General features: G+C 45.1%; 1 protein-coding gene across 5 annotated transcripts in view; it reads right to left on the bottom strand.

Annotated features, from left to right (window-relative positions):
* The window catches only part of LOC126279746 (solute carrier organic anion transporter family member 74D), a 245,204-nt gene that overhangs the window by 48,372 nt on the left and 173,742 nt on the right, over positions 1-23,090 (bottom strand). For all 5 annotated transcript variants that reach the window (XM_049979702.1, XM_049979705.1, XM_049979703.1 and 2 more), the window contains exon 5: positions 17,496-17,636. In XM_049979702.1, the coding sequence (XP_049835659.1) occupies positions 17,496-17,636 (141 nt within the window). The remainder of the gene's footprint in view (positions 1-17,495; positions 17,637-23,090) is intronic.

Below are 23,090 nucleotides of genomic sequence, written 5' to 3'. Positions count from 1 at the left end.
TCATTGGTATATAGCATACAATAGTGCTCAAAACAATGAATTAGTTCTGAAACTGAGAATTGCAGAGTCCCTTTAAATGAGTGAGGTCTGCAATATACAGCAGAAGCAGTTATCCGGTAGCTGACTCTGTGTGAGGTGCACAGAAGAGGTTCAATCCAGATTACCACGGCTGTAGGAAATCCAAAACTTTCAGAGCAAGATAGAAAGAACCCCCCCCCCCCCCCCCCCCCCAATATCAGATTAGGGTATTAAAATTCTAGTGGTTAACTACAAAATACCACAATTTGAAGCACTCCTAAAAAGCAGTGAAGCTAACGTAATACTAGATACAGAAAGCTGGTTAAAATATGATTTTGACAGTAGTAATATATTTTCGAAAATTTAAGCGTGTAACGAAAGGATAGGCTAATGGGAAACGTAGCAAATGGAGGAGGCGTATTTGTCATAGTAGACAACAAACTTAAATCCACCGACACATTTGTCGAAGCTGCATGCAGTGTTCATAACACTATAATTGCTATCCATCTCCTAATGTAAAGGAAAACTTAAGGAAAAATCTCAGTTCGCTCGTATGTAAGTACCCCAACCATACCGTAATCATCGGAGGAGACTTTAACCATCCACTAGTCAATGGGGATGAAACTTCTTAGCAGATTAAAATTGTGTGCCAGAACCAAACTCGAACTCTGGACCTTTGCCTTTTGCGGGCAAATGCTCTATAAACTAAGTTACCCAACCACGACTCACGACCCGTCATCACTTCTTTACATCCTCCAGAATCTTCTCTTCTACCTTACAACTTCACAATAGTTCTCCTGCGAATGGGGTTATTACAGTTTTCTTAGTGGTGAGCGCGACAAGACATCCTGTGTAATGTTAAAAAATGCCTTTTCCGAAAACTAAGTAGAATAGGTAATTCGGAAACCCATTCACGGTGGAGGTATTAGAACTAATGGCAACAAATAGGACTGACCTCTTTAAAGACATCCGGGTCAAAATTGGTATCAATGACCAGTAGGTAGTTACAGCAACAATGAATAACAAATTACAAAGGACAACTAAAACAAGTTGAAAGATTTGTTTTCTACTAGACAAAGAAGCAGTAATGTCATATCTCAATGAGGAAATTGAGTCTTTTAGTTCAGAACAGAAGCCTATTGAGGACCTATGGCTCAAATTAAACGAATATTTGACCCTGCGCTAGATAGTTATGTAACTAGCTGGAAATTCATGATGACAGGGATCCTCCATGGAACACAGTCACTATAAAGAAACTACTAAAGAAACAGAGACAGCTGCATAGTACGTATAAAACGAACCACAGGGCTGTATATTGGGAGATTCTAAATGAAACGCATTTGGTTATCAAGAGGCAATGCGTGAAGCCTTCAACGACATCCGTAGCTGAATGTTGTCGTAAGATCTTCCACAAAACCCAATGAAATCTGATAGTACGTCAAGGCTGTAAGTAGCAAGGTAGTTGGTGTCCAATCACTCACGGGTAGGACGAACTGAAATTGAATGCAGTACAGGAAAACCAGAAGCGCTTAACTCAGTTTCCCAATTGTTCTTCACAGGAATATTGGCCCAGCTTAATTCCAGTACCACTGAGAAGACGGGAGATACAGATTTAGTATCACTGGCGCTGAGAAATAACTGAAATTGGTAAAATTAAACAAAGCTCCAGGACCCCTTGAATCTCTATCTGATTCTATAGGCACATTGTGGCTGAATTTGCGCCTCTATTAACTATAATCTATTCTTGAGCAAAGAACTTTGCTCAGTAGTTGGAAGAAAGCACAGGTCACATCTGTCTACAAGATGGATAGGAGACGTGGTCAACAAAACTACCATCCAACATCCATTAAAGAAACGGAGGTATCTTGGACAGAATGACCTCCTTCATGCCAACATATACTTCAACTCGCTCTTTTCTCATACGACGTAATGAAAGCCATGGATTAAGGCAGTCAGGTAGATGCAGTACTTCTTGATTCCTGAAAAGCGTTTGATTCAGTACCACATCTACTCTTATAATTAAAAATACTATCGTATCGGTACCAAAAATATTGTCGTATGGGTACCAAACGAAATTCGTGACTGGATTGTGGAATTTTTGGAGTCATCGACAGATGTAGACGTAACTTTGGGAGTATTCCAGAGAAGTCCCTTGCTGCTGATACTGTGTGTTGGAGAACATGTGGATAATATTAACGGTAACCTCAGACATTGCGCAGATGATGTAGCTACCTATACTGAAGTACAGTCTGAAAGAAGCTGCTCAAATATTCAGTCAGACTTTGATAAGGCTTCAAAGTGGTTCAAAGACTGGCAAGTTGCTTTAAATGTTCAAAAATGCAAAATTCTACCCTTCACAAAACAAAGAAGCGTGGTATCCTATGATCACAGTACCAACGAGTCACAGTTGGAATCGATGATCTCATACAAATACTCGGGTGTAATGCTTTGTAGGAACATGAAATGGAGAGGTCACAAAGGATCAGTCGTGGGAAAAGCAGTTAACGGACATTAGTTTACTGGAAGAATACTGGGGAAATACCATCAGCCTGAAAAGGAGATTGGTTACAAATCAAACGTGAGATTTATCCCACAATATTGCTCAAGTGAGTGGGCCCTCACCATTAGGACTTATATAGGACTTACAGGTGCTATTGAAAGTATGCAGATAAAGGCAGCACGAATGTTCACAGGTCACCTACTGAGACGGAGCTATGCTCTGCAGACTTTCATGTATCATATATTCTACATCTCTGGATATCGTGGTGAAGTTAAACTTGAACTACACTGAAGAGTTCAACGTGACGAAGTGCAACCCTTACGCAAATTGCTGCAGATTTTAATTCTGGGCCATCAACAAGAGTCAACGCGCGAACCACCCAACGAAACATCATCGATATCGGCTTTCAGAGCCGAAGGCTCATTCGTGTATCCTTGATGACTGCACGATACAAAGCTTTACGTCTCGCCTGGACCCATCAACACGGACATTGGACAGTTGATGAGTGGAAACATGTTGCCTAGTCGGACGAGTCTTGTTTCAAATTGTATCGACCGAATGAATGTGTACGGGTTTGGAGATAACCTCATGAATCCATGGACCCTGCGTGTTAGCAGGGAACTGTTCAAGCTGGTGGAGGCTCTGTAATGGTGTGGAGCGCTATGCAGTTAGAGTGATATGGGACCCCTGATAGGTCTATATACCACTCGGACAGGCGACACGTACGTAAGCATTTTGTCTGATCATCTGCATCCATTCATGTCCGTTGTGCATTCCAGCAGGACAGTGCGATACCTGACAAGTCCAGAAATGCTACTGAGTGGTTCCATGAAAACTCTTCTGAGTTTAAATACATCCGCAGGCCTCCAAACTCCCCAGACATGAACATTATAGAGCGTATCTGGGATGCCTTGCAACGTGTTGTTCAGAAGAGATCTCCATCGCTTCGTAGTCTTACGGATTTATGGACAGTCCTGCAGCATTCATGGTGTCAGTTCCCTCCAGTACTACTTCAGACATTAGTCGAGTCCACGCAGCGTCCTGTTGCCGCACTTCTGCGTGCTCGCGGGGCCGTACACGATATTAGGCAGGTGGAGCAGTTTCTTTGGCTCTTGAGTGTGTATCAGTTTTAGGGAGTGGTTTTGCGTTGTTGCCCTTGTAAATCCCGACGATAAACATTTACACTGCCGTGGAATCACTGTCGTGAAATAGAACAAGCAGCCATTCAGTTAATGCAGAACTGCTAAAAAACACAATATTATATTCACGCTTCTACCTGGAGCTGGGGTTCCGAAATGTTTAGATTTAAAAAGCGGGACCCAACCGTAAAACCGGTCTAGCGTATAACCAGAGCTTTGTTTCGCCGTAGCTATCAGTATAGAGCGTTGTATTGTACAGTGTAAGAAAAATACACTGAAAATTACAAGAAAATACACTCCTGGAAATTGAAATAAGAACACCGTGAATTCATTGTCCCAGGAAGGGGAAACTTTATTGACACATTCCTGGGGTCAGATACATCACATGATCACACTGACAGAACCACAGGCACATAGACACAGGCAACAGAGCATGCACAATGTCGGCACTAGTACAGTGTATATCCACCTTTCGCAGCAATGCAGGCTGCTATTCTCCCATGCAGACGATCGTAGAGATGCTGGATGTAGTCCTGTGGAACAGCTTGCCATGCCATTTCCACCTGGCGCCTCAGTTGGACCAGCATTCGTGCTCGACGTGCAGACCGCGTGAGACGCCGCTTCATCCAGTCCCAAACATGCTCAATGGGGGACAGATCCGGAGATCTTGCTGGCCAGGGTAGTTGACTTACGCCTTCTAGAGCACGTTGTGTGGCACGGGATACATGCGGACGTGCATTGTCCTGTTGGAACAGCAAGTTCCCTTGCCAGTCTAGGAATGGTAGAACGATGGGTTCCATGATGGTTTGGATGTACCGTGCACTATTCAGTGTCCCCTCGACGATCACCAGAGGTGTACGGCCAGTGTAGGAGATCGCTCCCCACACCATGATGCCGGGTGTTGGCCCTGTGTGCCTCGGTCGTATGCAGTCCTGATTGTGGCGCTCACCTGCACGGCGCCAAACACGCATACGACCATCATTGGCACCAAGGCAGAAGCGACTCTCATCGCTGAAGACGACACGTCTCCATTCGTCCCTCCATTCACGCCTGTCGCGACACCACTGGAGGCGGGCTGCACGATGTTGGGGCGTGAGCGGAAGACGGCCTAACGGTGTGCGGGACCGTAGCCCAGCTTCATGGAGACGGTTGCGAATGGTCCTCGCCGATACCCCAGGAGCAACAGTGTCCCTAATTTGCTGGGAAGTGGCGGTGCGGTCCCCTACGGCACTGCGTAGGATCCTACGGTCTTGGCGTGCATCCGTGTGTCGCTGCGGTCCGGTCCCAGGTCGACGGGCACGTGCACCCTCCGCCGACCACTGGCGACAACATCGATGTACTGTGGAGACCTCACGCCCCACGTGTTGAGCAATTCGGCGGTACGTCCACCCGGCCTCCCGCGTGCCCACTATACGCCCTCGCTCAAAGTCTGTCAACTGCACATACGGTTCACGTCCACGCTGTCGCGGCATGCTACCAGTGTTAAAGACTGCGATGGAGCTCCGTATGCCACGGCAAACTGGCTGACACTGACGGCGGCGGTGCACAAATGGTGCGCGGCTAGCGCCATTCGACGGCCAACACCGTTGTTCCTGGTGTGTCCGCTGTGCCGTGCGTGTGATCATTGCTTGTACAGCCCTCTCGCAGTGTCCGGAGCAAGTATGGTGGGTCTGACACACCGGTGTCAATGTGTTCTTTTTTCCATTTCCAGGAGTGTACAATGTGAGTTGATTATTTACTGCAAGAGCGACGTCAAATAGTGGGGTCACTCGGTATAATTGATTATGAGATAAAGAAATCTACCTATTGTTTGCTATTAGCGAATTTCTGGCCCATATTGGAAAAAATACAAGAAACTGTATAGCCATACAGAACATTCTATTGTTGATGAGTAACTCATTCTACTTCGGGGGACGTTCCTCATTTAAGCAGTATTTCCTAAAATCCAAAGAAAAGCGGACTAAAAGGCGACTTTTATAGCAGAATATCGAAATTACTATGTCTGCAAACATCTGAGAATGTATATAGGAAGATAGTCTGAGGGTCCGCTCAGTCAGTATAATAGTGTTAAGGTCATTTTATAGATCTTGTTACTTACACAAAAGACTCGGGGAGAAACATAACCAACATAACAGCCATATGACTGTCCTATTTGCAAAAACCTTGATTGACTTGAAGCTGAGTTTAGAAGGAATATTACGGAAAAATAAAGGTGATATTCCTGCTGCGGTTCTGACCAGTAAATACAGAGATGCTGAGTTCATGTTTGCTTGGACTTATGAGACAAATGCACATGGTGTTTTATGTTACGATCAGGTCTCACTGTTTAGTTCAAAATAAGCAATGCAAACTGGTGGAAACATATGTGAACACACAGGAGCCTGTAAAATACCTGGCTTTCTACAACCGCACAAAAGGACCTACGAACATCTGTAGTGTTGGGCGCAAAACAAACACACAGCCCCCTGCTTCGCTCTAATTTTTAAATGTTTGCAGATTATACCCCCAAGTCATTTACAAAATGAACACCAGTAAAAATAAGCAAAAAAGGGTATTCGTCGAGGAAAATAAAATTGACATTTAATGGAAAAGGTTGTCATAAAATTAGTAATAGACATATATGCCACGTTATTAGAGAGAATGAAGTTGTCTCTGATGGATAAAGGAATAAAAGCAAATACCAGCAGCAGAATTATCGCACAATCAGCTTAACAGCTCATGCATCGAAGGTGCTTACAAGAATAATATACAGAAGAATGGAAAAGAAAATTGAGAATGCGCTAGGTGACGACCAGTTTGGCTTTAGGAAAAGTAACGGCACGAGAGAGGCAATTCTGACGTTACGGCTAATAATGGAAGCAAGGCTAAAGAAAAATCAAGACACGTTCATAGGATTTGTCCACCTGGAAAAAGCGTTCGACAATATAAAATGGTGCAAGCTCTTCAAGATTCTGAAAAAAGTAGGGGTAAGCTATAGGGAGAGACGGGTCATATACAATATGGACAACAACCAAGAGGGAATAATAAGAGTGGACGATCAAGAACGAAGTGCTCGTATTAAGAAGGGAGTAAGACAAGGCTGTAGCCTTTCGCCCCTACTCTTCAATCTGTACATCGAGGAAGCAATGATGGAAATAAAAGAAAGGTTCAGGAGTGGAATTAAAATACAAGGTGAAAGGATATCAATGATACGATTCGCTGATGACATTGCTATCCTGAGTGAAAGTGAAAAAGAATTAAATGATCTGCTGAACGGAATGAACAGTCTAATGAATGCACAGTATGGTTTGAGAGTAAATCGGAGAAAGACGAAGGTAATGAGAAGTAGTAGAAATGAGAACAGCGAGAAACTTAACATCAGGATTGATGGTCATGAAGTCAATGAAGTTAAGGAATTCTGCTACCTAGGCAGTAAAATAACCAATGACAGACGGAGCACGGAGGGCATCAAAAGCAGGCTCGCTATGGCAAAAAAGGCATTTCTGGCCAAGAGAAGTCTACTAATATCAAATACCGGCCTTAATTTGAGGAAGAAACTTCTGAGGATGTACGTCTGGAGAACAGCATTGTATGGTAGTGAAACATGGACTGTGGGAAAACCGGAACAGAAGAGAATCGAAGCATTTCAGATGTGGTGCTACAGACGAATGTTGAAAATTAGGTGGACTGATAAGGTAAGGAAGGAGGAGGTTCTACGCAGAATCGGAGAGGAAAGGAATATGTGGAAAACACTGATAAGGAGAAGGGACAGGATGATAGGACATCTGCTAAGACATGAGGGAATGACTTCCATGATACTAGAGGGGGCTGTAGAGGGCAAAAACTGTAGAGGAAGACAGAGATTGGAATACGTCAAGCAAATAATTGAGGACGTAGGTTGCAAGTGCTACTCTGAGATGAAGAGGTTAGCAGAGGAAAGGAATTCGTGGCGGGCCGCATCAAACCAGTCAGTAGACTGATGAAAAAAAAAAAAAAAAAAAAGCCAGCAGCAGCAGGAGGAGCGATAAAAGCGGGCGGATTTAAGAGCTGGGCCGTACTGCATAAAAAGAAGTGCTTTCGTCTCTGTCATGGCACAAATGTTAACTAGCTTTCGGCATAGTGAGCTAATTGCAAGAAACTGTGAAAAAATGCTTTTCTATTTTTTATTCACAAAATATTTAGCTAATTAAAGTATTTTAATGCTACAAAACGTTTTGTGGTATCATTCTGAAGCATTGTTTACATACTAAATCAAATTATCTTTATTTTGCACGTAACAATTTCATTGTCATTAAATGTTTAAAAGTAAATGCTGTTTGTACTTAAGAAATTAAAAGTTTTTAAAAAATTATTTTGTTCTTATCAGTGAATAAGTTTTCTTATTGACAACTATAAAAGGCGGGTTTATAGCGATAAGAAGTGCAATAGTATCGAAGGAAATTGACGGAGATTCGAATTGTGAAATGATTTGGGTGAAGGTCACGGTTAAAGCAGGCTCAGCCATGGTAATTGTATGTCTCTATAGGCCCCCGGGCTCAGCAGCTGTTGTGGCTCAGCACCTGAAGAATAATTTGGAAAATATTTCGAGTAGATTTCCCCACCATGTTATAGTTCTGGGTGGAGATTTTAATTTGCCGGATACAGACTGGGAGACTCAAACGTTCATAACGGGTGGCAGGGACAAAGAATCCAGTGAAATATTTTTAAGTGCTTTATCTGAAAACTACCTTGAGCAGTTAAACAGAAAACCGACTCGTGGCGATAACATATTAGACCTTCTGGTGACAAACAGACCCGAACTATTTGAGTCAGTTAATGCAGAACAGGGAATCAGCGATCATAAAGCGGTTACTGCATCGATGATTTCAGCCGTAAATAGAAATATTAAAAAAGGTAGGAAGATTTTTCTGTTTAGCAAAAGTGACAAAAAGCAGATTACAGAGTACCTGACGGCTCAACACAAAAGTTTTGTCTCAAGTGCAGATAGTGTTGAGGATCAGTGGACAAAGTTCAAAACCATGGTATAATATGCGTTAGATGAGTATGTGCCAAGCAAGATCGTAAGAGATGGGAAAGAGCCACCGTGGTACAACAACCGAGTTAGAAAACTGCTGCGGAAGCAAAGGGAACTTCACAGCAAACATAAACATAGCCAAAGCCTTGCAGACAAACAAAAATTACGCGAAGCGAAATGCAGTGTGAGGAGGGCTATGCGAGAGGCTTTCAATGAATTCGAAAGTAAAGTTCTATGTACTGACTTGGCAGAAAATCCTAAGAAATTTTGGTCCTATGTCAAAGCGGTAGGTGGATCAAAACAAAATGTCCAGACACTCTGTGACCAACAGAGGATGACAGACTAAAGGCCGAATTACTAAATGTCTTCTTCCAAAGCTGTTTCACAGAGGAAGACTGCACTGAGCTTCCTTCTCTAGATTGTCGCACAGTTGACAAAATGGTAGATATCGAAGTAGACGACAGAGGGATAGAGAAACAATTAAAATCGCTCAAAAGAGGAAAGGCCGCTGGTCGTGATGGAATACCAGTTCGATTTTACACAGAGTACGCGAAGGAACTTGCCCCCCTTCTTGCAGCGGTGTACCGTAGGTCTCTAGAAGAGCGAAGCGTTCCAAAGGATTGGAAAAGGGCACAGGTCATCCCCGTTTTCAAGAAGGGACATCGAACAGATGTCCAGAACTATAGACCTATATCTCTAACGTCGATCAGTTGTAGAATTTTGGAACACGTATTATGTTCGAGTATAATGTCTTTTCTGGAGACTAGAAATCTACTCTGTATGAATCAGCATGGGTTTCGAAAAAGACGGTCGTGTGAAACCCAGCTCGCGCTATTCGTCCACGAGACTCAGAGGGCCTTAGACACGGGTTCACAGGTAGATGCCGTGTTTCTTGACTTCCGCAAGGCGTTTGACACAGTTCCCCACAGTCGTTTAATGAGCAAAGTAAGAGCATACGGACTATCAGATCAATTGTGTGATTGGATTGAGGAGTTCCTAGATAACAGAACGCAGCATGTCATTCTCAATGGAGAGAAGTCTTCCGAAGTAAGAGTGATTTCAGGTGTGCCGCAGGGGAGTGTCACAGGACCGTTGCTATTCACAATATACATAAATGACCTGGTGGATGACATCGGAAGCTCACTGAGGCTTTTTGCAGATGATGCTGTGGTGTATCGAGAGGTTACAACAATGGAAAATTGTACTGAAATGCAGGAGGATCTGCAGCGAATTGACGCATGGTGCACGGAATGGCAACTGAATCTCAATGTAGACAAGTGTAATGTGATGCGAATACATAGAAAGATAGGTCCCTTATCATTTAGCTACAAAATAGCAGGTCAGCAACTGGAAGCAGTTAATTCCATAAATTATCTGGGAGTACTCATTAGGAGTGATTTAAAATGGAATGATCATATAAAGTTGATCGTCGGTAAAGCAGATGCCAGACTGAGATTCATTGGAAGAATCCTAAGGAAATGCAATCCGACAACAAAGGAAGTAGGTTACAGTACGCTTGTTCGCCCAATGCTTGAATACTGCTCAGCAGTGTGGGATCCGCACCAGGTAGGGTTGATAGAAGAGATAGAGAAGATCCAACGGAGAGCAGCGCACTTCGTTACAGGATCATTTAGTAATTGCGAAAGCGTTACGGAGATGATAGATAAACAGCAGTGGAAGACTCTACAGGAGAGACGCTCAGTAGCTCGGTACGGGCTTTTGTTAAAGTTTCGAGAACATACCTTCACCGAAGAGTCAAGCAGTATATTGCTCCCTCCTACGTATATCTCGCGAAGAGACCATGAGGATAAAATCAGAGAGATTAGAGCCCACACAGAAGCATACCGACAATCCTTCTTTCCACGTACAATTCGAGACTGGAATAGAAGGGAGAACCGATAGAGGTACTCAGGGTACCCTCTGCCACACACCGTCAGGTGGCTTGCGGAGTATGGATGTAGATGTAGATGTAGATGTAGAAATATATTTTTGGATAACACTTATCTTTGCAGAAATATAATTTAAAATATATACATGAACACACAACATCATTGTCCAAGTAGAATGTAGCAAAGAAAAAAGCAGGGAGCCAAAGTTTAGTAAGACAAGTAACTGGCCAGCTCAATACTGAAATTTGTTGAACCTTCTACGTCAGCATCTAGTATTCAAAAAACTCCAGACCAAAATGACGTGCAATAAGATTTACGTTTTACACTGTTTGAGTAGCAGTCAATGAGCTCTGGCAGCAACGCGAAAGGCACAGCAAGCAGTAAGATTACGGTTTCCACGCTGGCTGGAGAAGCCGCTGGACCGGCTCGCATTGCCTGTAGACAGTGGGGTTAAGTGCTGTGGCTAGCAGTGAGAAAGACAGTTACTCCAGCGCACGATACGTAGGGAAACCAAGCCATTCTGTCGCGGAGAAAGTAATTTTGTTTAATAAATATTTACTCATAAAATGCACTTTTTCCAATACAGATATTAGGATAAGCCTGTTGGTCGTAAACACTTTCTTAGAACAACTTTGCGCCGGAAGAAAGTAGTCATTTCAATAAACAAATGAACAATGCTTAAGATATCAAAGTTGTAAAAAGAGTAACGACGTTCCACGACTGTAAGTACGAGATCTAGAGTGCGCGCCATTCGCCATTCGCCCATAGGATACCTTACAATCTAGTTCCGTCGTAAGACAATCCTCTCGGAAAATACCCTGTTTTGAGTTAAAAGTGATGGATTATTTCAACAGTGTCAGATAAACATATCTTGAGGGCAACCAACAATATTATCTCAACTAACAAAGCTTCCCGCTTTCATTCCTTAGCAAATATAGGATGCGCTTTCCAGCGAACCCGATGGTGCTGATACTCTTCTGCGTGGAGCTTCAGCTACGAGAGGTTTTTGGCTGAACGGCTAGGAGGAAATCGCAGGCGACGACTGACTTAGATAACCCTAGGACGGTTTATCTTAATCTCTGTGAATCCCGGACGGAAATGCACGACCGGGTCAGGGATTTTCTCTGCCACGTGATGACTGGGTGTTGTGTGTTGTCCTTAGGTTGGTTAGGTTTAAGTAGTTCTAAGTTCTAGTGGACTGATGACCATAGATGTTAAGTCCCATAGCGCTCAGAGCTATTTGAACCATTTTGAAATGCACGGCCAGTCATACTGTACGCCTCTTATGCCATCTTCTACAGACTTGCCAACCGTACTGTGACACTTCTGGATATTTCTTTAAAAAAAGAATGGGGGATCCTAGAAGCGCAGCAGACATCTCGCACGTAGATCAAATCAGTGAAATCACTATTTACGTTCACACAGAAAGCAGAAAAGCAGAAGTAAAGGAGTCATTTTTAGGTTTTTTTTTCAGGAAATAGGGAAGAAAGCTGTTAACAGAAAAGAAGATCTTTGCAGGTACTGAACAGGATCATTTGTACAAGACCTAGATTCAAGAGTTCATTCAGGAGTTCAAGGAAGAATTTATGAACTTAATCCTAAAGCCTTGTTTGTACAACTCTCAGTCTGTGCAGCTTAAACGGTTTTGCAACAGCTGAGAGTTTTGGGAGAAACTACTCTCATAATTTCTTTTTTTGGTCGCCTTCAGTACCATATTTCGTTGTTTTTGTCTTTGTCCGGTTATTATTAACGTTGCTAATATAGCAAAACCGTATAGTTGTTAGTAAGGGTTTGACAATTTGTGTCCAGTCTATCTTTGGCTATTCTGAGCCAACATTTCATTGTTTTTCATCTGAGTGCTTATCTCAGATCCCTGCTGACTTTCCAGAGGCACACTTGAAAACCATCTCTGAGTATGACTCCCCTTTTGATCTCTGACAATCCCGAGATTTCTCCTAGAAACGTGGCCATTTGTTGCTACAAATTATTGATGATATTTCTACTGTATGGACGCTATTTCGTATTCTTCGTAACGTTGTCTTTCAGACTTCCGTTTTTATACCAATAGCAGTAGATATTAAAAGTTTCAGAGATTACTGACTATGGGTAGTTAACAAGCATAGGTGGTTAAATTAGATTACTACTTGTTCCGTAGTTCATGAATACGACACTTCGTAATGATGTGGAACGTGTCAGGTTAATAAAAGGTGTCTATTCAAGATATTACATTAGACAAAATATTACATGACACACAATTTTTTTTTTTTTGAGGTTGGGAAATTACCCACTTACTATATCTAAAAATTCGTCTAATGAATAGAAGGAGTTACCATTAAGAAATTCTTTTAATTTCCTTTTAAATGCTATATGGCTAACTGTCAGGCCTTTGATGCTAGTAGGTAAGCGACCAAAGACTTTTGTGGCAGCATAATTTACCCCCTTGTGAGCCAAAGCTAGATTTAACCTTGAGTAGTGAAGATCATCCTTTCTCCTAGTGTTGTAGCCATGTACACTGCTATTACTTTTGAATTCGTTCGGCTTGTTAATAATTAATAACAAATTTCATACATATATATATATATATATATATATATATATATATATATATATATATATATATATATATATATATAGCTGCATCAAACCAGTCTCAGGACTGAACAACATATATACTACAGTGAAGATTTCTAGCTCTTTAAATAAATGTCTGCAGGATGATCTTCGATGAGCTCCAGCAATTATTCTGATTACACGCTTTTGTGCAATGAGCACTCTTTTATTCAATGATGAGTTACCCCAGAATATGATGCTATACGAAAGCAGAGAATGAAAATAGGCGTGATAAGCTAATTTACTCAGATGTATATCGCCAAAATTGGCAATGACCCTAATAGCATAAGTACCTGAACTCAAACGTTTCAGCAGATACTCAGTGTGTTTTTTCCAACTCAACCCCTCATAATGCATACACCTACAGATTTTGAATGTTCTACCTTAGCTACCGATTTCTGATCGAAGTCATTTATTAATGATGTCATTCCGTTTACTGTGTGGACCTGTATGTACTGTGTTTTGTCAAAGTTTAATGAGAGCCCATTTGCAGAGAACCACTTAATGATTTTCTGAAAAACATCGTTTACAATTTCACCAGTTAATTCTTGTCTGTTGGGAGTGATAGATATACTTGTATCATCGGCAGAAAGCACCAGCTTTGCACCTTCGTGAATATAGAATGGCAAGACATTAATATATATTAAGAACAGCGGAGGACCCAAGATCGAACCTTGCGGCATCCCATTCTTGATTGTTCTCCAGTTTGAGAAATCACGAGTTTTTTTTGCATATTATGTGAACTGTTTATTTCAACTTTCTGCACTCTTCCAGTTAGGTATGATTTAAACCATTTCAGCACTGTCCCATTTACAGCACAGTACTTGAGCTTAACTGGAAGTATTCCATGATTTACACAATCAAAAGCCTTTCATAGATCACAAAAAATCCCAACGGGTGTCTTCCGGTTACTCAGAGCATTTAATATTTCATTAGTGAAAGTATATATAGCTTCCAGAATGAGATTTTCACTTTGCAGCGGAGTGTGCGCTGATATGAGTACCGGACGTGAGTCGTGCTTCGGTAGCTCAGTTGGTAGAGCACTTGCCCGCGAAAGGCAAAGGTCCCTAGTTCGAGTCTCGGTCGGGCACACAGTTTTAATCTGCCAGGAAGTTTCATATCAGCGCACACTCCGCTGCAGAGTGAAAATCTCATTCTGGAAACATCCCCCAGGCTGTGGCTAAGCCATGTCTCCGCAGTATCCTTTCTTTCAGGAGTGCTAGTTCTGCAAGTTTCGCAGAAGAACTTCTGTAAAGTTTGGAAGGTAGGAGACGGATACTGGCAGAAGTAGAGCTGTGAGTACCGGACGTGAGTCGTGCTTCGGTAGCTCAGTTGGTAGAGTACTTGCCCGCGAAAGGCAAAGGTCCCGAGTTCGAGTCTCGGTCGGGCACACAGTTTTAATCTGCCAGGAAGTTTCATATCAGCGCACACTCCGCTGCAGAGTGAAAATCTCATTCTGGAAACATCCCCCAGGCTGTGGCTAAGCCATGTCTCCGCAGTATCCTTTCTTTCAGGAGTGCTAGTTCTGCAAGTTTCGCAGAAGAACTTCTGTAAAGTTTGGAAGGTAGGAGACGGATACTGGCAGAAGTAGAGCTGTGAGTACCGGACGTGAGTCGTGCTTCGGTAGCTCAGTTGGTAGAGCACTTGCCCGCGAAAGGCAAAGGTCCCGAGTTCGAGTCTCGGTCGGGCACACAGTTTTAATCTGCCAGGAAGTTTCATATCAGCGCACACTCCGCTGCAGAGTGAAAATCTCATTCTGGAAACATCCCCCAGGCTGTGGCTAAGCCATGTCTCCGCAGTATCCTTTCTTTCAGGAGTGCTAGTTCTGCAAGTTTCGCAGAAGAACTTCTGTAAAGTTTGGAAGGTAGGAGACGGATACTGGCAGAAGTAGAGCTGTGAGTACCGGACGTGAGTCGTGCTTCGGTAGCTCAGTTGGTAGAGCACTTGCCCGCGAAAGGCAAAGGTCCCGAGTTCGAGTCTCGGTCGGGCACACAGTTTTAATCTGCCAGGAAGTTTTATATATAGCTTTTTCAAGAATTTTGGGCAAGGCAGTTAGAAGCGAGATTCGGCGGTAGTTGTTGATATCAGACGTATCCCCTTTTTAAGCAGTGGTAAAGAAGTGGGAGATGTGTGGAGCTGAGGCTGCGGGAGGCGTACTCACCTATCCACCAGGCGCCCAGCCACCGCGGGTCCTTGGTCGTGATGGTGGGCGTCAGGCTGGGAGAGATGAAGAAGTGGTAGATGTGTGGAGCTGAGGCTGCGGGAGGCGTACTCACCTATCCACCAGGCGCCCAGCCACCGCGGGTCCTTGGTCGTGATGGTGGGCGTCAGGCTGGGAGAGATGAAGAAGTGGTAGATGTGTGGAGCTGAGGCTGCGGGAGGCGTACTCACCTATCCACCAGGCGCCCAGCCACCGCGGGTCCTTGGTCGTGATGGTGGGCGTCAGGCTGGGAGAGATGAAGAAGTGGTAGATGTGTGGAGCTGAGGCTGCGGGAGGCGTACTCACCTATCCACCAGGCGCCCAGCCACCGCGGGTCCTTGGTCGTGATGGTGGGCGTCAGGCTGGGAGAGATGAAGAAGTGGTAGATGTGTGGAGCTGAGGCTGCGGGAGGCGTACTCACCTATCCACCAGGCGCCCAGCCACCGCGGGTCCATGGTCGTGATGGTGGGCGTCAGGCTGGGAGAGATGAAGAAGTGGTAGATGTGTGGAGCTGAGGCTGCGGGAGGCGTACTCACCTATCCACCAGGCGCCCAGCCACCGCGGGTCCTTGGTCGTGATGGTGGGCGTCAGGCTGGGAGAGATGAAGAAGTGGTAGATGTGTGGAGCTGAGGCTGCGGGAGGCGTACTCACCTATCCACCAGGCGCCCAGCCACCGCGGGTCCTTGGTCGTGATGGTGGGCATCAGGCTGGGAGAGATGAAGAAGTGGTAGATGTGTGGAGCTGAGGCTGCGGGAGGCGTACTCACCTATCCACCAGGCGCCCAGCCACCGCGGGTCCTTGGTCGTGATGGTGGGCGTCAGGCTGGGAGAGATGAAGAAGTGGTAGATGTGTGGAGCTGAGGCTGCGGGAGGCGTACTCACCTATCCACCAGGCGCCCAGCCACCGCGGGTCCTTGGTCGTGATGGTGGGCGTCAGGCTGGGAGAGATGAAGAAGTGGTAGATGTGTGGAGCTGAGGCTGCGGGAGGCGTACTCACCTATCCACCAGGCGCCCAGCCACCGCGGGTCCTTGGTCGTGATGGTGGGCGTCAGGCTGGGAGAGATGAAGAAGTGGTAGATGTGTGGAGCTGAGGCTGCGGGAGGCGTACTCACCTATCCACCAGGCGCCCAGCCACCGCGGGTCCTTGGTCGTGATGGTGGGCGTCAGGCTGGGAGAGATGAAGAAGTGGTAGATGTGTGGAGCTGAGGCTACGGGAGGCGTACTCACCTATCCACCAGGCGCCCAGCCACCGCGGGTCCTTGGTCGTGATGGTGGGCGTCAGGCTGGGAGAGATGAAGAAGTGGTAGATGTGTGGAGCTGAGGCTGCGGGAGGCGTACTCACCTATCCACCAGGCGCCCAGCCACCGCGGGTCCTTGGTCGTGATGGTGGGCGTCAGGCTGGGAGAGATGAAGAAGTGGTAGATGTGTGGAGCTGAGGCTGCGGGAGGCGTACTCACCTATCCACCAGGCGCCCAGCCACCGCGGGTCCTTGGTCGTGATGGTGGGCGTCAGGCTGGGAGAGATGAAGAAGTGGTAGATGTGTGGAGCTGAGGCTGCGGGAGGCGTACTCACCTATCCACCAGGCGCCCAGCCACCGCGGGTCCTTGGTCGTGATGGTGGGCGTCAGGCTGGGAGAGATGAAGAAGTGGTAGATGTGTGGAGCTGAGGCTGCGGGAGGCGTACTCACCTATCCACCAGGCGCCCAGCCACCGCGGGTCCTTGGTCGTGATGGTGGGCGTCAGGCTGGGAGAGATGAAGAAGTGGTAGATGTGTGGAGCTGAGGCTGCGGGAGGCGTACTCACCTATCCACCAGGCGCCCAGCCACCGCGGGTCCTTGGTCGTGATGGTGGGCGTCAGGCTGGGAGAGATGAAGAAGTGGTAGATGTGTGGAGCTGAGGCTGCGGGAGGCGTACTCACCTATCCACCAGGCGCCCAGCCACCGCGGGTCCTTGGTCGTGATGGTGGGCGTCAGGCTGGGAGAGATGAAGAAGTGGTAGATGTGTGGAGCTGAGGCTGCGGGAGGCGTACTCACCTATCCACCAGGCGCCCAGCCACCGCGGGTCCTTGGTCGTGATGGTGGGCGTCAGGCTGGGAGAGATGAAGAAGTGGTAGATGTGTGGAGCTGAGGCTGCGGGAGGCGTACTCACCTATCCACCAGGCGCCCAGCCACCGCGGGTCCTTGGTCGTGATGGTGGGCGTCAGGCTGGGAGAGATGAAGAACTTGAGGCACAGCGAGGCGAGCGAGTAGCCGATAGCCGGGCCCAGCATCCGCAGGAAGTACGATAGGCCTGCAAGCAAAGCGCAAGTGCGTCACTGCAAGTTTACGACCGCGCATAATGCGTCGCTGGAACATCTGAGGGAGCAGATATTAGTTTTCCCTCATAAACATCTAATTTCTACTCATTTACTCTATCGATCTACAAATATCCTTCTCCCTCTGTAACCTCTATTCTCCTCCAGTCAGACATTTTCTCTCTCCCTCTTCAACCGAACTTCTCTCTCAACCTTCCACTCTTCTCCTCTTCCACTCAGTCTCCGATGATAGAGACTGCCAGGCTGCTGTCTGTTGAACACGCTGTAAACACGAGGACATAACAGTTGAACATCGATTACCATCTTACATTTGTAAACAAAGCTCCTAACACTGTGTGTTGGTGACATTCATAGGAGCTAAAACCACGACATGCTGTAATTACACCGAACTACGTCCCCCTAAACCAATGAGTAGAAACGTCCATATAATAAGTAGTGTAGAAGTAGTGGCTATTTTGTAGCTTAAGCGTTCACTGTTGTCGAAAGACACACCCATTATGAAGTATTCGCTATTCGTTACTTTAGTTAATGGTTACCAACACATGCCAATCTCTTCTATGTCCATGTGTATAGATGTTAGTTGGGACGCCGGCTGATCAATTTGAAGTAAACAGCTGTACACCTCCAGTCGTAAATTTTGCACTCTTTATTAAGCTACCGCTTTCTATGTTAACATTACATCGTCATCAGGTCCCTTGACAAGAGTAAATCGCATAGTGTCCTGATGACGATGTAACGTGAGACCGAATCCAGTGGCTTAATAAAGAGTGCAAAATTTACTACTGAAGCTGTACAGCTGCGTACTTACATAAACATGGTTCCTTTTTTAAATTTTTTGTTAACCGTCCTATTGCAGTAATATTGTCGATACAAATCACATTTCCGTTTATTTCCTGGCTCTTCTCTGAAAAAGTCACAACGTTTGCTTCATTTCCGCTACATAATAACTGCATCACACAATGAGAATATGTACTACGTTATCGTGTGAATATTCTTTGCACAACAGATGTAATCTATCCTTTCAGCTCCGATCGTAATTTAATTTTAAGGTCGAACTGAACACTTTCCAAAGAACGTAAGTTGGTCGAACTAATTGTCGTCGTAGACATACAGTTTCCACACTAGTCACTCAGCCAATCTTTTATTCGAGTTTGTATTTGTAGAACAAACGAATCGTGTCCAGGTGAAAGGAATTGGAGGATTATGAGAACCAAGCAAGACCCGGACACGAACTGCGCGCGAAAAAGAATACACGGCGAGTGGCAGAATGTTTTCGGTAATACGTATCACTACTAATCTGGCCCTGAATATAACAGATTATAGGAATTCGATAACTACCCGCCCCTGGTAGCTGAGGGGTCAGCACGAAGGAATGTCTATCCTAAGAGCCTGGGTTCGAGTCCCAGCTGGGTTGGAGATTTTCTCCGCTCAGGGACTGGGTGTTGTATTGTCCTAATCATCGTCATTTCATCCTCCTCTACACGCAAGTCGCCGCAGTGGCGTCAAATCGAAAGACTTGCACCAGGCGAACGGTCTCCCCGACGGGAGGCCCTAGTCGCACGACATTTTTATTTTACTACCCAGGCGGCACGAACTGCCAGTGGGGATGAAAACATGCGAGTGCCGAAACGTCTCACGGAGTAACGACATGGTAGTTTGAGTCTTGTGGCATATTCGTTATTCAGTGACGAGTATACACTATCGCTTTATGACAACTGAACAAGCACATCAGTTTATAACATCATCTTCTATTTTAGGTTTCACATTACTCAAGCCCGTTCGTTATCCGAAGGCGTTGCCATACTGTGAATGTTGCACGCCCTTGCTGTAATAAACGAAAAAGTGATTGATTCGCGCTCCACAGACAGATTAGGCCCTTTCCTCGTCTTTTCTTCCAGAGAGATGTTAGCAAGTCAGAACTAAACAGTTTATCATTTACTACCGTTGAACGTTGAATCAGATTCTACAGTTGAAACGAGCAAGAGTTGATAGTTTTCTGGCTATCAGCACAACTTCGGTAACAACCTACTCTAGAAACTGTCTACCCTCTACGATAGGCAGAAAGCCTAATCCGACAGTGAAGTGAGGAAGATGGCCTTCAAAATTTTGGCCTCCGTCTCCAAAACAATGATCTCTCTTTCTTCTCTGTCGCGGTAAAAAGTTTTCTTTCTATGTCTGGGTAGCTGTTCCTGTAATGATATTTCGCAGTCTTCACATGCAATAACGTAATTAACAGTGCTCTACTTATACAGGATGATTCAAAAGTAACTGTACTAATTTCGTGGGTGTAATGTGTGATCAAACTAAGAGTAAAATGGTAAATAAAATCTGTCTGAGTTTGCTTTATTTCATAGTTCTGATGCGTAATATCATTCGCGGTAGGCATTACATCATGGGCCAGTACTGGCTTCGGGCGTGTCGCGTTAGCCTGCTAATTGACTGACGTTGCTTTGTAGACACCTCTACACTGCTCAATTGATTCTGGCACGAAATGCCTTTGTTTACTTGACTTTTGTGTAGTCCATTGTACTCTATAGCGCTCTCGTAGTATAGTGGCCCAGGCGTACTACGAACATTAACTATGTCGGTAGTCCATAGCCTACAGTCAATGTGTAGTGGAAATTTTTGGAAATTTGTGGTAAGGTCTTATGCTGAGGTCATCGATCCCTAGGCTCACACACTATTTAACCCAACTTAAACTAACTTGCGCTAAAGACAACACACACACCCATGCCCGAGTGAGGACTTCAACCTCCGACAGGGGGAGCCGCGAGAACCGTGACAGGACGCCTAAGACCGCGCGGCTACCCCGGGCGGCCACTGTGTACTGTACGATGGAGTACGCCGCGCGGGTAGACTCATCGTCTGGGGCGCCTTGCCACGGTTCGCGCGGCTCCCCCTGTCGAAGGTTGAAGTCCTCCATCGGGCATGGGTGTGTGTGCTGTCCTTAGAGCAAGTTCGTTTAAGTTAGATTAAGCAGTGCGTAATCCTAGGGACCGATGACAGTTTGTCCCATAGTTTGTCCCATAGAAACTTAACACAAATTTCAAAAAAAAAAAAAACGGTACTCAAACGCTAAATGTACGGATATGCAGTTCCTTTACAGCGCAGCAGAAAGACAACGCACGAGTAGCAAGAAGACAGCATGTGGAAATTTTTCCAAACAGAAGAGTACCAAACCATCACACTTTCACAGCTGTGGACAGGGGTTTAAGGGAACGTGACATTCGTGGTGCACCACGGTTAGGTCGGCCTTAACTGGATGGAGTGCGTATAGAGAACAGTCTGCAAATAACAGATAAAGAGCCGACCACATGTACCCACAGTGTAAGTACCACTGTGGGGGTTCCTCAGTCAACTATATGGCTCCTGCTTCGGAAACAACAATTCCACCCAATTCACCTGGAGGAGGTGCAGGAGATGACGTCTGTAGACCACCGTAGCGTCAGGCTTCCTGTCAGTGGTTGTACAAGCGCCATACTGCTGATATAATGTTTGGTTGTCGGACACTGTTGACGGATGAGAGCCTCATTACCAGAGCGGGTATCATGAACGCTCATAAGGTGCACGTGTGGACGTTTGAGAATCCTCAGTTAATTACAGAACGAAGATATCAACCACGTTTTGCAGTGATCATTTGGTGTGGTATAGTGGAGGATCAGTTATTGGGACCACATGTCATTCCACAGTGTCTGACAAGCAGGGTGTATAGACAGTTTTTGGAATATCAGTTGGGTGGTCTGTTTCATGCTGTCCCGCTTGCTAAACGAACCAACTGATTTTTATGCACGACGGTGTACCTGCACAATTTAGTCGGGAGGTAACAGAGTATCTCAGTCTCACTTATCCCGGTAGGTGGGTAGGTCGCGCGGGACCATCGCTTGGCCCGTTTGATCTCCGAATCTTAGCCCTGGACTTCTAACTTTGGGGCTGTCTCAAAGAGCCCGTGGATGGTGTTGCAAATTGAGCATGTAGCATAACTACAGCAGCGAACTGCAAATGGAAGTGCAACTGTGCAGAATGAGATGAACGGAGCCTGCAAGATCCCGAGAGCGTGAAGGTGGTGAGAACATTGCGGTCTTCGTCTTTTTTTTTTTTTTTTTTTTTTTTTTGTCGTCAGTCTACTGACTGGTTTGATGCGGCCCGCCACGAATAACCTCTTCATCTCAGAGTAGCACTTGCAACCTACGTCCTCAATTATTTGCTTGACGTATTCCAATATTCCAATCTCTGTCTTCCTCTATAGTTTTTGCCCTCTACAGCTCCCTCTAATACCATGCAAGTCACTCCCTCATCTCTCAGCAGATGTTCTATCATCCTGTCCCTTCTCCTTATCAGTGTTTTCCACATATTCCTTTCCTCTCCGATTCTGCATAGAACCTCCTCATTCCTTAACTTATCAGTCCACCTAATAGCACCACATCTCAAATGCTTCGATTCTCTTCTGTTCCGGTTTTCCCACAGTCCATGTTTCACTACCATACAATGCTGTACTCAAGACGTACATCCTCAGAAATTTCTTCCTCAAATTAAGGCCGGTATTTGATATTAGTAGACTTCTCTTGGCCAGAAATGCCTTTTTTGCCATAGCGAGTCTGCTTTTGATGTCGTCCTTGCTCCGTCCGTCATTGGTTATTTTACTGCCTAGGTAGCAGAATTCCTTAACTTCACTGACTTCGTGATCATCAATCCTGATGTTAAGTTTCTCGCTGTTCTAATTTCTACTACTTCTTATTACCTTCGTCTTTCACCGATTTGCTCTCAAACCATACTGCGTACTCATTAGACTGTTCATTCCGTTGAGCAGATCATTTAATTCTTCTTCACTTTCACTCAGGATAGCAATACCATCAGCGAATCGTATCATTGATATCCTTTCACCTTATATTTTAATTCCACTCCTGAACCTTTCTTTTATTTCCATCATTGCTTCCTCGATGTACAGATTGAAGAGTAGGGTCGAAAGGCTACAGCCTTGTCTTACACCCTTCTTAATACGAGCACTTCGTTCTTGATCGTCCACTCTTATTATTCCCTCTTGGTTGTTGTCCATATTGTATATGACCCGTCTCTCCCTATAGCTTACCCCTACTTTTTTCAGAATCTTGAAGAGCTTGCACCATTTTATATTGTCGAACGCTTTTTCCAGGTGGACAAATCCTATGAACGTGTCTTGATTTTTCTTTAGCCTTGCTTCCATTATTAGCCATAACGTCAGAATTGCCTCTCTCGTGCTTTTACTTTTCCGAAAGCCTAGCGCATTCTCAATTTTCTTTTCCATTCTTCTGTATAATATTCTTGTAAGCAGCTTCGATGCATGAGCTGTTAAGCTGATTGTGCGATAATTCTCGCACTTGTCAGCTCTTGCCGTCTTCGGAATTGTGTGGATGATGCTTTTCCGAAAGTCAGATGGTATGTCGCCAGACTCA

The sequence above is a fragment of the Schistocerca gregaria genome, chromosome 1 (assembly GCF_023897955.1).
Source record: "Schistocerca gregaria isolate iqSchGreg1 chromosome 1, iqSchGreg1.2, whole genome shotgun sequence".
NCBI classification, from domain to species: Eukaryota; Metazoa; Arthropoda; class Insecta; order Orthoptera; family Acrididae; genus Schistocerca; species Schistocerca gregaria.
This window is presented reverse-complemented; position numbering and strand designations above follow the sequence as displayed.